The sequence below is a fragment of the Ctenocephalides felis genome, unplaced genomic scaffold, assembly GCF_003426905.1.
Source record: "Ctenocephalides felis isolate EL2017-DRISC unplaced genomic scaffold, ASM342690v1 CF-g0.4_SCAFFOLD_03570, whole genome shotgun sequence".
NCBI lineage: Eukaryota > Metazoa > Arthropoda > Insecta > Siphonaptera > Pulicidae > Ctenocephalides > Ctenocephalides felis.
Window position 1 is genome coordinate 17010788 of NW_020539724.1, and position 12326 is coordinate 17023113.

Genomic DNA, 12326 nt, shown 5'->3' on the forward strand with positions numbered 1-12326 from the left:
TTTTTCTTAATATTTTTATATTAGAGGAAAGTCACCAAATATGGAATACCATTTTGTTTTTGGGATAAAAAAAACTTCATATTAATTAAATCAGTTTAATGTTTTTACTAATCAGTCGTACGTTTATATGTAATAATTAGCAGCCTTCAATCAAATATATTAGTTATCAAATTAAAATCTAACACAAAATACAAAATCACATATGAGGAACCAAATATGAAATATGTACCCATATATGGAATTTAAGCATAAATCAACATAACAATAACACAAATGGACATTAATATCTTTGAGATCGATTAAATGAATGTAACATATTGTAATCAAAGCATTTAATTCTGCTTTGTCCACTTCTATCCATGGTAAAAAGTCTGCAGAGTCAGGAGGTGCTTGGTCTATCAACTTATGTTCACTACCTTCATCAAACTAGATAACGTCTAGTTCCTCAGAGTTTTCTTCTTCACTACCATCCAGTGGGCTTGAGCCCATCATTTCAAAAAATGATATGTCCTAATATGTCTACAAAAAAAACGAACCCACTGGCTGCCTATCACAAACAAAATGATCCATAAAAAATTTGCTTCCGGCGCCACTGCTACCATCCTTTTCTTTGTTGTTTGCAGTTTCTTGATTATTTATCTTGACTAATTTACTTTTTTTTCCTGTTTCTTCATATGTGTATTTTCTGAATCATTTTTTGCCAGTTCTTCTTCCTCTGCTAGATACTTTTCTTCGTTTCATCAAAATTATCGAATCCGTCCACGTTTTTTTTAATACTTTTACAGTAAAAGTAAATTCTATGACTGATATAAATAATCATACAATCCGCCTCTGTTTTTTAAATATTTTTATAGTAAATGCAGTCCAGTGCGCAGGACATTTACTGCATGCATCTTGCAGATGTAGTAAATCAACTTTTTTGGCAGCTTACTGTAGGGCGCACGTGTTTTGCATACTCTTCGAACACGTGGCTATTTTATCCTTTATGAAATTATCATGAAAATTATATATATATATATATATATATATATATATACATATACAGTGGCATAACCGTGTTGGCTGTGTGGGCTGTGTGGGCTTGAGCTCACCCTTGAAATTTGATAGGGTCTAATATGCCTAACTAAAAAAAAAAAAACGAAGCCACTGGCTGCCTACCAAAAAAAACAAGCCCACCCATCAAAAATTTGCTTCCGACGCCACTGTGTATATATATTAGGGCGGGTCGATTTAAAGGTCACTTAGGCACATATGATTTTATAGGAATAAAAATAAGATACTTTGCTGAAGAGACCATACCTCTAAATGAATTCTGATGTCTCGTAGTTTGACCCAAAAATAAGGGTTCAATTTTAAAAAACCTCTCAGGGGGTGTCCCAGGGGTTGTACCAGGGGCATTTGTGGATCGTGGGAGTCGTTCATACATTTGTCAGTAATTGGGACGTTCTAAATGGTTCAAAATAAATTTTTTCAAATTTCAACCCTTATTTTTGGCTCAATGCATGGGACATCAGAATTCATTTTAGAGGTATGATTTCTTCAGCAAAGTATCTTATTTTGATCCCCATTATCCGAAAAGTATATATATATATACCAACAATCATTTTTAGCGATAACATTTGTACATACTCCAAAAGAATATTTTCATTTGGAATCATATTTGGATCTATATTTTTGGCAAGTGATACAATTAATAAAAACCTTGCAGTTGCAAGGCCGTGGTTATACACATACATGGGTTACTACTCATATATGTATAATATATACATACTGTATACATAATATCATACATAATGTATGAGTATATATAATTATATGTATATATATATATATATATAGATCCAACGTATCATAATGAAGATGTGCAGAGAAAACCGCAACATGCAGTTTAAATTGCTCCAATTTGATACCAACAAGTTACAATTGATAGCAATTGCATGCCAATTTCAATTTAGCCTATAATAATGTCAAATATACTTAATAATGTCAATTGAAATCATTCTAAATTATTACACAAAAGATTTAAATGAAAATCAGAACCATCCAGTTACTTTCTTTGGCTGTTCTTAATTACATTTATTTCTTCATTCATCAAGATAAGAGTAAATCGTTTAATTACAGAAATTTAAATTCAAATTAAATAAAATTGCATACATTTTTGAATTTATAGAATCAAATCGTTTAACTAAAAGTTTGTACGAATTGTTTTTTGGGTGCTGCTTTCAATTTTCTAATTTGATGCACATATTTTAAAATTTTAGAATCATTTATATGATAATGTTTTTGTAGTTCATCTATTTTATACAAATAGAGTTTAAGGACATTGCAGCATTTAATTTTATTTAATTTGCTTTTGTAATTTAAAAAGACAATATAATGGATCAGTATTCATAGATTATATGAGTAATTATTTATTCTTACATAAAAGATTTTTCAATGATTAACCCTTATCGATTTTTTATCATTAACCCTTATTATTTTTTATGATTAACCCTTATTACTTTTAATTATTAATCCTTTCCACTCGGATGCCGCCACTCCGGAGGCAAGATACATATGAATCTCGGAATTCGCGAGTGGAAAGGGTTAATAGCTCTGATACGATTTTGGAGTTTGATTAACAATTTCTATTTATTTTTCATAAATAAATATTTATACGACAAAATTCCGTATTCTATTCTTATCTTACACATTTTTCATTGTAAGTGCCTGTCAAATATTAAACTGATTATATAATTACCTACAAAAATTGAATTTTATATAGAATGAGTTTATGGTTAAAACTGAAATAACTAATATTTTTTTATTGTGCTATAAATTATTTAGTAATTGCATTTCTTTTTTTTACAGATATGCAGTCGACTAGGTGACAAACAACGATTTGGATTTTTTATTTAATTTATTTTAGTTTAATTTAATTTTTTTCATCAAATTTTAACTTCAACTTTTAAATAATTTTAATATATTTAATTTTAATTTATAAATAATTGGAATTCATAAATAAATAAAAATGCAAAAGAGGTCGTCTGAAATTCGTACATCGGGCAGAGCCCTGGTCAGGAGGGATAACAGTGGTAGCAAAGTGAGATTGCTTACCATCGCTGGAGTTGGTAATTATTTTAAATATTAATTAAAAAAAATGGAATCAAATTGATCTAAACGAATTGATTTTTTTATACAAATATTTATAATTAGTCCATATAATAAACTAACTTTTCTTTATACCATCACTGCCAAGAACTGCATCACTGAACGTAGTCCTAAATTTGTTTTTTCTGTACTTTAGGAACAATTAATTTATTGTCTTATGAAGATAGATGATGAAACAAACAAATCAATAAAGTACTATGATATAAATTTCATATTTCAGCACATTTGTCCATTTTATATGCCGGCATGATCTTGGGGTGGACTTCTCCAACATTACCAAGATTGGAGAAACCGACTGATGACAACCCCCTGGACAGCCCCTTAACTCCAACCGAGAGCGCATGGATTGGATCTATCGTAGCCCTAGGGGCTGCTGTAGGTAAATAATATATAATTAATATTTTATTAAAATGTACTTCACAATCATAATCATCTTCAATAATTCTGGTTTCACCATCATCATGCGTAAAAATACTTTTATTAAAACTAAAATACATTTATCTACATTCCAATAAGAAGTTATGAAGGATGTTAAGTATTCAATAGGATAGTAAATATATAGTATGTAATCTTTCACCTAGAAGTTTTTTTCTAAACTTATCTAAATAATATTTCCAATACTTCCACAAATGTCATATAATAATATTGAACGTATATATCATGTACGTATTAAGTTTTTATATAGATTAAAATTAAGATTATTAACCGAATTTCTTTTTCCCCAGGACCTTTCCCAGGTGGATCAATGGCCGATAGATTTGGACGCAAAGGCGCAATTTTGTTATCAACGTTGCCCACTTTTGTCGGGTGGTTATTGATAGGATTGGCCACATCTGTGGAATACATCTATGCTGCCAGATTTCTATTTGGCCTTAGTATAGGAAGTGCCTTTACAGTAGTTCCAATGTATACGGGAGAAATAGCAGAAGTGAGAAATTATATTATTAAGACAAACTTGATATGTGGTGCACCTTCAAATCCCAAGAATTGATTATATCATTTTTTCCTAGGATAGTGTCCGTGGTGCTGTAGGATCGTTCCTGCAACTTTTTATCGTGACAGGATTTTTATTGGCTTATGCAATTGGTCCTTATGTGTCTTACATTGGACTTGTTTCAATATCCCTAGTTCCTGGAGTTTTGTTCTTCATTATTTTTTGTTTCATGCCAGAGACTCCTTATTATTATTTAGGAAAAAGTGAGTACTTAGTGAATCAGATGATGCTATTTGAAACTATATGAATAATAATTATTTGTTTGCAGGCAAAAGGGACAAGGCTTTAAATTCGTTATGTTTTCTTAGAGGAAAGTCCAAGGAAGATTGTCAGTCAGAATTGGACAAAATTGAGGTATAATATATTCATCTTAATGAGTCAATTTATTTTTTATATGTTCCGACCCAGATTTGAGATAAACAGTTTTGATCATCTTAACTCATCTTTTTTATCAGGTTGCTGTAACAGAAGCAAGAGCTGAAGCAACAGCTTCTGCTGCAACCAATAAACTTAGCGAGCTCTTCAGATCGCCAGTACATAGAAAGTGTTTGGCTCTATCATTTGGACTGGTTACTGCTCAGCAATTTGCTGGTATCAACGTCGTACTTTTTTATACTGAAAGCTTATTCGCCCAAACCGGAATCTCGATGCTCCCGGAACATGCTGCCATTTTACTAGGTAATAAGAACTTCCTATTTTTAATTTAAATTTTTCCATCATTATCAAGATTGCTAAAGGTAGAGAAATTTATTCATTAAAATATATTACTCTATCAAATTTAGTGATAATCGTGCTTTTACAGGTTCATTGCAAGTTTTATCTAGTTTTACTGCTCCCTTATTTGTCGATAAATTAGGACGAAAAGTCATGTTATTGATATCAGGAGTTGGCTTGATAGTCAGTTTGGTAAGTCTTCATTAATATATTTTTTAATCATTTTTAACAATGTTGTTCAATTAATTTTTATTTCAGTCATCTTTAGGTATTTACTTCAAATTAGACAGCATAAAATATGACCAGATTGACAGTCTTGGCTGGTTACCAATAACTAGTTTACTCTTATACATAGTAGTGTTTTGCATGGGTAAGTGTTTTAAACGAATTTTTTGTAATTAAGTAGCAAAAGCTTTGGTCTTGCATGTCAAGGTTGCAGATTCAACTCTGACTCAGACAACCTGATATCAAGCAGTAGTGATATTGGTATTTCTATGGAAATATAGATAGCAACATGTAAAAGCTTTGGCCTTGCATGTCAAGATTCCAGATTCAACTCTGACTCAGACAACCTGATATCAAGCAGTAGTGATATTGGTATTTCTATGGAAATATAGATAGCAACATGTAAAAGCTTTGGCCTTGCAATGCAAGATTAGATTTAACTCTGACTCAGACAACCTGATATCAAGCAGTAGTGATATTGGTATTTCTATGGAAATAGAGATAGCAACATGTTTCCAAGTAAAAATATCCCCTGCAAGACATTGATACAAAAATTATCAGCCTTTACATCTGCTTGGGTTGCTATCTATAAATCTGGCGTAGTTAATTAAGTCATATGATCACAAAAGCTTTTAGGACCTTCAAGTTAATCTATTCTAATAATAATAAAAAAGAGTTTCTACAAATCCTCATCCCTCTCTTATAGGTTTCGGTCCTCTCCCATGGGCAGTAATGGGAGAACTATTTTCGCCCCAGATAAAGGCAACAGCATCATCGATGACAGCATCCTTCTGCTGGTTCCTTACCTTCCTGGTGACAAAATATTTCGAAACACTTTGTCAGGCAATTGGAACGCATGTCGTGTTTTGGTTATTTGCTGCCTGTTGCCTATTGGCATGTATATTTGTACATTTCTGCTTGCCGGAAACCAAAGGTTTGTCTTTAAGACAAATTCAACTTCAGTTGAATGGTGGTAGCTCGGAAGAAAGTAGTGTGAATGTCTATGCGGAAGAACAAGCGTGATAATAAAATAATCTAATGATTATAATAAAAACAAATAATTTTAAGATGGAATTTGCAGGTTCAATAAGCAAACACCAATGGTGACTGCCAATAAAGCGTTTTTTATCGGTGAAGATTTTATACGATGATTTATGTTACTTTGTTAGGTAGTAATACAGTGTAAGAGAGCCCAAGGATTTTAATCATAATAAATTATTTCTTTATTTGTTTTCAAGAGCTTGAAATAGCCTAATCTTTAATTCTGTTTATGGGAGTTTCTTTACCAGTAGTGGAGCAATATTAAACAAAATAATATTGGTGACAATATTTAGCACCCTATACTCAAAAATTGTATCCACTAGGAAAAAAATCAATACCAGTTTAATATTAAATATTTACAAGTTCAAATATTACTGAAAGTTTGCTATTCTCAAGCATAGTACAAATTACAAAGTAAAATTAGAAAAAAAATTCTGAAGTTGCGATTACTAATCGAAATAACTTTTTGCACGATTTTAAAAATAATTTATAGGCTTTTTAAACCTTTCGAGAGGAGCTAAACATTATATTCATAGTGAATAATGAAAAAAATATTTTTAAAATCCAAAAAATCAATCTAAATTATAAAATTTTTACTTGCTACTTAAATCTACGATTGCACGTATTTTTTAAATATATAATATACAATTATATTGAAACGCATCTTCAAATTTTAAGATCTGTGATCTTTGAATATTTTAAATACGCTCAAATATTTGAGTTATTTGGTAAATACTCAACTAATATCAAATTAATAGTATTAAATAAGAATCATAGATACAAACTCGCTCTACTTGTTATAAATAAAATTTTATGATCCAAAATATTGCTTCAAATAGTTACATCGATTTTATACATTATATTCATTATGGTTTATCCAAATTTATTTTAGGAAAACGCAAAGTTTAAGCAATATTTTTAAAATATTTATCATTGGTTTATAGAATATTTTTAGTAGCTCTTATGAGCTTTTAAAATTTGAAAATTTTGTATACACGCACAATATATATTCGTACGATATTAAGATTACTATAAGTTATTTATATTAAGTGCCTATATTTAGATTATGTGAAAAAATTTTACTTATAAAGTTAAAAATATGATTATGCCGATACTAATTTTTACATATAGAAATAGATACAAAAGTATAGTAATTTCTGTTTTTAAAATGTTAATAATATCAATTTATTAATATCAAACTCATACGATTAAAATTGTAATGGCTATTGTAGTTAATCTAAAATAACGCCAGTGCTTCCAAATAACTTCATTCTCAGGCATTTTAAATTAAATAAATATATATAAGGCTAGTAGTAATTACTTTTTAATATTTATATACAAATAGTTTTAAAATAAAATATGAAATTAATATTTGTGGCTTTCATTTTAATCTATTACGATAAGAATTGCGTTGCAGAATTTTTTTTTGGAATCGTTTCATTGCATTTTAATTTAATTTTGAGAGAGAAGCTTGCCTTATTTTTTATAAAACTTATTTTAAATTTTAAATAATGAGATGGACTAGGCGTAGGTAATAAAAAAAACTTAATTTTAGAGATATTTTGCATCACATATAACAAATAAAAAAAATATAATACATCAGTTAGTTGTATTATATTTATAATATAAATTATACAATTAACGGCACAAAGGCACGGTAAAATATTCTTCTGATTTAGACATTCTTCATTAAATCAAGATTTATACTATGATGTAACATTATAATCTAATGATATTCCGATACGAAAGATCTCTATTCACTCGACACGACGACTAATCACAATCGGTCCGTATAGAAATGACTTCATCGAGAGCCAATGACGTACAGTTCGGGCGTAACGCTACTTCCGTTGCATTTTCATAGATTTACTCTCCAGTCGCGCCTAAAGAAGATTTACTTAAAAATTTTGCTAATATTTGCAAATTTTAAAGGAATGGATGAGCAGATCATCGGGCAAAACCGAAAGCGGGGCTTTTAGTCAGTATTATTAATTATTGGAAACATATTAAAAATTTATACTTGTTTCTAACTTTTTATATTTCTGAATATTTATACTATCTATGATTCAAGATTTGTACTACGATGTAACCTTAAAATCCAATGACGTTCCAATCTCCTCGTACGTCGGTACGCATACAACGAAAGATCTCTATTCTCTCGACACAACGACTAATCACAATCGACCCGTATAGGAATGATTTCATCGGAGCGAATGATGAACAGTTCCGACGTAACGCAACTTCCGTTGCATTTTCACAAATTTACTCTCCAGTTACGCATAAAGAAATTTTGCTTCAAAAATTTTGCAAATATTTGCTCATTTTAAAGGAACGGATCGGCAGATCATCGCGCAAAACCGAAAGCGGAGCTTTTAGTCAGTATTATTAATTATTAGAAACATATTAAAAATTTATACTTGTTTCTAACTTTTTATACTTCTGAATATTTATACTTGTTTATCTATGATTCAACACTTGTACTACGATGTAACTTTAAAATCCAATGATATTCCGATCCTCGTTGATACGTCGGTACGCATACAACGAAAGATCTCTATTCACTCGGCACGACGACTAATCACAATCGACCCGTATAGAAATGATTTCATCGAGAGCGAATGACGCAAAGTTCGGGCGTAACGCAACTTCCGTTGCATTTTCGCAAATTTACTCCCTAGTCGCGAGAAAAAGTTTTACTTAAAAATTTTTGCAAATATTTGTTAATCAGTAGATCGTCCGTAAAACTGATCAACGCAAAGGTTCTAAATTTATGAAATCGGTTTAGCAGTTTTGGAAAAAATGTGTGAAAGCGGAGCTTTTAGTTAATATTATTAATTATTATAAATATATTATATTTCAATCATTTATACTTGTTTCTAACTTCTTATACTTCTAAATAATTATACTTGTTTATCTATGATTCTTGTCCAGGATTATGTCCGACATATCCAGGCTGACATATCAAGCATGGCATACGGCATACGTATTGCTTTCGTTATATAAAAAACATACATACCCACAATACTTTTTTTAATTTTCCTCATTTTTGTGATTAGTAAACATAAAATTAGCAAATTAGGTTTTTTTTGTGAACTTAAACTCTTTTCGAAACGTTAATAATACGCATATCTTAAGATAGTAAAAATTTGAATATTAGTGAAAATCTTAAATCTAATAGACAGATCCGAGAACACGATTTCATTATATGTAAGTATCCATAAAATCAATCACAATATGTTAAAAAAATATAATTCTTTTTAAATCCAATCAAGTAAATGACTTTAATAAACTGCTATTCTATTCTAGTTCTATTATTACTTACGTCCAGTCTTTTTTGACAAAATCTGCAGCTTTTTCACCAATCATATAGACTATTGAAGTGGTGTGTCCAGTAGGAGGAATCGGAATTATTGAAGCATCAACCACTCTAAGACCTTGGATCCCATAAGGTTTCAAAGAAGTTGGATCCACAACGCTCTTGGGGTCACTGACTGGACCCATCCGGCAAGTACCTATCTATATATAATAATATAATTTAAAAATAAAATACATTTAATTTATTGCTATTTACAAAGGTCAACAAACTATGCAAAACATATTTAAAAATAGATTACCGTTTTGAAAAGGTTTTGCGAAGAAATTTATTTTTATTTGATCTAAGGAAAACAATTTGATATGATTGACATTAACTTTTATTGTTTTTGTTATCTGCTATAATTTACCTGATGATCCGCAGACCTAGTATTGCGCAAAAAGCATCTAAAATATGCATCTGACTCCTTTTCCAAGTGATCACATTCTGCATCAGGAGGAAGATATAAAGTTGCATTGAAGGTAGATAATGCTTTAGTGCGAGTAAAGGCCACTGCCTAGAACATTTAAACAAAACGTCAGATATATACAATGAAAAGACTACCAAAAATTATTTTTCAGAAATTTTTTCATCATAACTATTAATTTTAGACTAAAATTTTTAGTATAGTATGTTTAGTAGCTATTCTACTCTTATCATCAAATATATTATTTTATCTTGTTTTAATTACCAATTTTAGTCCCTCTACTAAAGTTTCCAGGTCCTCAGATTCTTCAAAGCAATTTGGATTAATTTTTGGAGGATCTGTAGGGTCTTGACTATATAGTTCAACATCTCCTTCACTCTTTGGATGCATCAACATAACAGTAGCATAAAATGAATCTCTTTTTTTCTGTCTATCTATATCAACGTACAAATTAGAAATATGAAAAAGTATTTCGATATCTGGAAGATCAATGTTATATTTTTTTGTTTTCAACGATCCTACAGTGATCATTCCTTCAGCAAGTGTGAGTGGTCCTATGCCATTTTCAAAATAGTCTGTGACATGTTCATTAGATGCTAAAACTCCGATGTCTACTTCCACTTCACCATTAATATCGAACCTTATATCAATCCCAAGGTGATCTTTTAATCCTTTGCCTACAGGTAAATCTTTTATCACTTGTATTCCTTTGTCTTCCAGATGTTTTTTTGGTCCTATGCCAGATAACATTAGGATTTTCGGTGAGTTCAATGCACCAGCGCTAAGTATAACTTCTTTACTGACATAGACAGTATAATCTTTATTATTTTTAGTGAAATAGACACCATATGCCGTTTTGTTCAAGGGATCAATTAAAATATTCTTGACAAATGCCCCAGTGGCGATTGACAAATTCTTTCTGGAAGCAACAGGCTTTAAAAAAGCTTTATTTGCACTGCATCTACTACCATCCCTGAGAAAACTTTGAGGACGTATCATACCAGTTTGATTGGCACCGTTATTATCGTTTTCTTCATACCCTAACTCTCTTCCTGCTTCTATCAATGCTTCGTCCAACGGTGTTTCAAATTTATTGGAATCTATGGTCAAATACCCACCTGTACTATGGTAAGGTGAACTCTGTAGATTTTCAACGTGCATGTCTTCAGATTTCTTAAAATATTCCAATACATTATTGTAATCCCATCCTATATTTCCCAAATCCTGCCATGTATCATAATCATATTTGTTTCCTCGGGCATACAGCATTCCATTTATTACACTTGTTCCTCCTAAGGCTTTCCCTCTAGGGTAAGAGCAGTAGCCTTGTTCGTCCAAACAACATCGGGTTTGTGGTTCAGTTTTATAATTCCAATCATATTTAGATCTCTGCAACACACTAGCAAGTAGAGGCACATCAGTCAGAGGACTTTCTTGTCCACCAGCTTCCAAAAGCAGAATTTTCCAGTCCTGAATTTCCGACAACCTGTTGGCCATAACTGAACCGCCTGGTCCGCTTCCAATAATAATGAAGTCGTAGATATCATCAAATTCTTCTTTCAAGGGGATAGAATATTGGTCAGCTACTTGTTCAAAATATTCACTCAGAAGAGTTGCAGCATAATTGAATCTTCTGGAGATAAATTTCTATCAAGTTTTTCTTTAAGGCGAATAAATGGATCGTCTGATCCTGATTGCTCTTTCAACTTGAAACTATAAATACAGACAATCAAGCTTAACAAAATCAAAACTTTATCATTTTGAATAGTTTTTTTTATTTTCATGACTGCTGTATTTTATTACTGATATTGGTTGCACAGGACTAGAATAGTATCACTTGTGGTCATGCTATTTATATGCCATTTCATTTAATTATTTCATACAACATATTGAAAAACATTCACTTGCAATTTACGTACATATGTGTGGCAATTTACGTACATAAATTTTGTGGAACTACTAAATATTTCATAAAAAGTGTAGCTTGACAATTTACATGAATTATTTATTCGAAAATATTGAAACAACACCAGTAAAATATTCTTAACAAAGTCCATTACTTATCTATAACACTTCGAAGAATGTTCAAAATGCTTGACTAATTATATACTTATTTCATCATTTTGATTAAAAATCGACGAAGTGACATAGGTTTAAACAAAATGTTTTGGTTAGAAAATTTTAATATTTTTTTAGAGAAATATTTGAATATTTTTATATTCAATGTATGAAACTTAATGGTCAGTGAAAAAATGGCAAAAAAGAATTTTTCACGACTTATAGCAAATTATGGTTACAAATTTGAAAAAAACGTTTTTCAAACGTTTTAATTCGAATATATGCACGTTGCATTTAAAATATATTTTCAAAAATATATTTCCAAAGCTGTATAGAATGCAATTTGCATTAATTATGATAATATT

At 30.5% G+C, this 12326-nt stretch overlaps 3 protein-coding genes across 3 annotated transcripts; 1 reads left to right on the forward strand and 2 right to left on the reverse strand.

Annotated features, from left to right (window-relative positions):
• The first annotated feature begins 3010 nt into the window (after positions 1 to 3010).
• Positions 3011 to 6106, forward strand: LOC113383481 (facilitated trehalose transporter Tret1-like). The gene is made up of 9 exons (XM_026621743.1): positions 3011 to 3110; positions 3371 to 3529; positions 3876 to 4078; positions 4161 to 4347; positions 4413 to 4498; positions 4600 to 4822; positions 4947 to 5050; positions 5117 to 5228; positions 5790 to 6106. The coding sequence occupies exons 1-9, from the start codon at positions 3011 to 3013 to the stop codon at positions 6104 to 6106; spliced, it is 1491 nt and encodes a 496-aa protein (XP_026477528.1).
• Positions 6107 to 9442: 3336 nt separating this feature from the next.
• On the reverse strand, positions 9443 to 10750 carry LOC113383482 (glucose dehydrogenase [FAD, quinone]-like). Its single transcript, XM_026621745.1, has 3 exons — positions 10168 to 10750; positions 9847 to 9993; positions 9443 to 9640 (listed from the first exon to the last, which is right to left on the reverse strand). Exons 1-3 carry the CDS (start codon positions 10651 to 10653, stop codon positions 9443 to 9445), a joined length of 831 nt encoding a protein of 276 aa, XP_026477530.1. The 5' UTR covers positions 10654 to 10750.
• Positions 10751 to 10775: 25 nt separating this feature from the next.
• LOC113383483 (glucose dehydrogenase [FAD, quinone]-like) lies at positions 10776 to 11750 on the reverse strand. Its single transcript, XM_026621746.1, has 3 exons — positions 11707 to 11750; positions 10872 to 11536; positions 10776 to 10822 (listed from the first exon to the last, which is right to left on the reverse strand). Exons 1-3 carry the CDS (start codon positions 11748 to 11750, stop codon positions 10776 to 10778), a joined length of 756 nt encoding a protein of 251 aa, XP_026477531.1.
• Between the last annotated feature and the right edge of the window lie 576 nt (positions 11751 to 12326).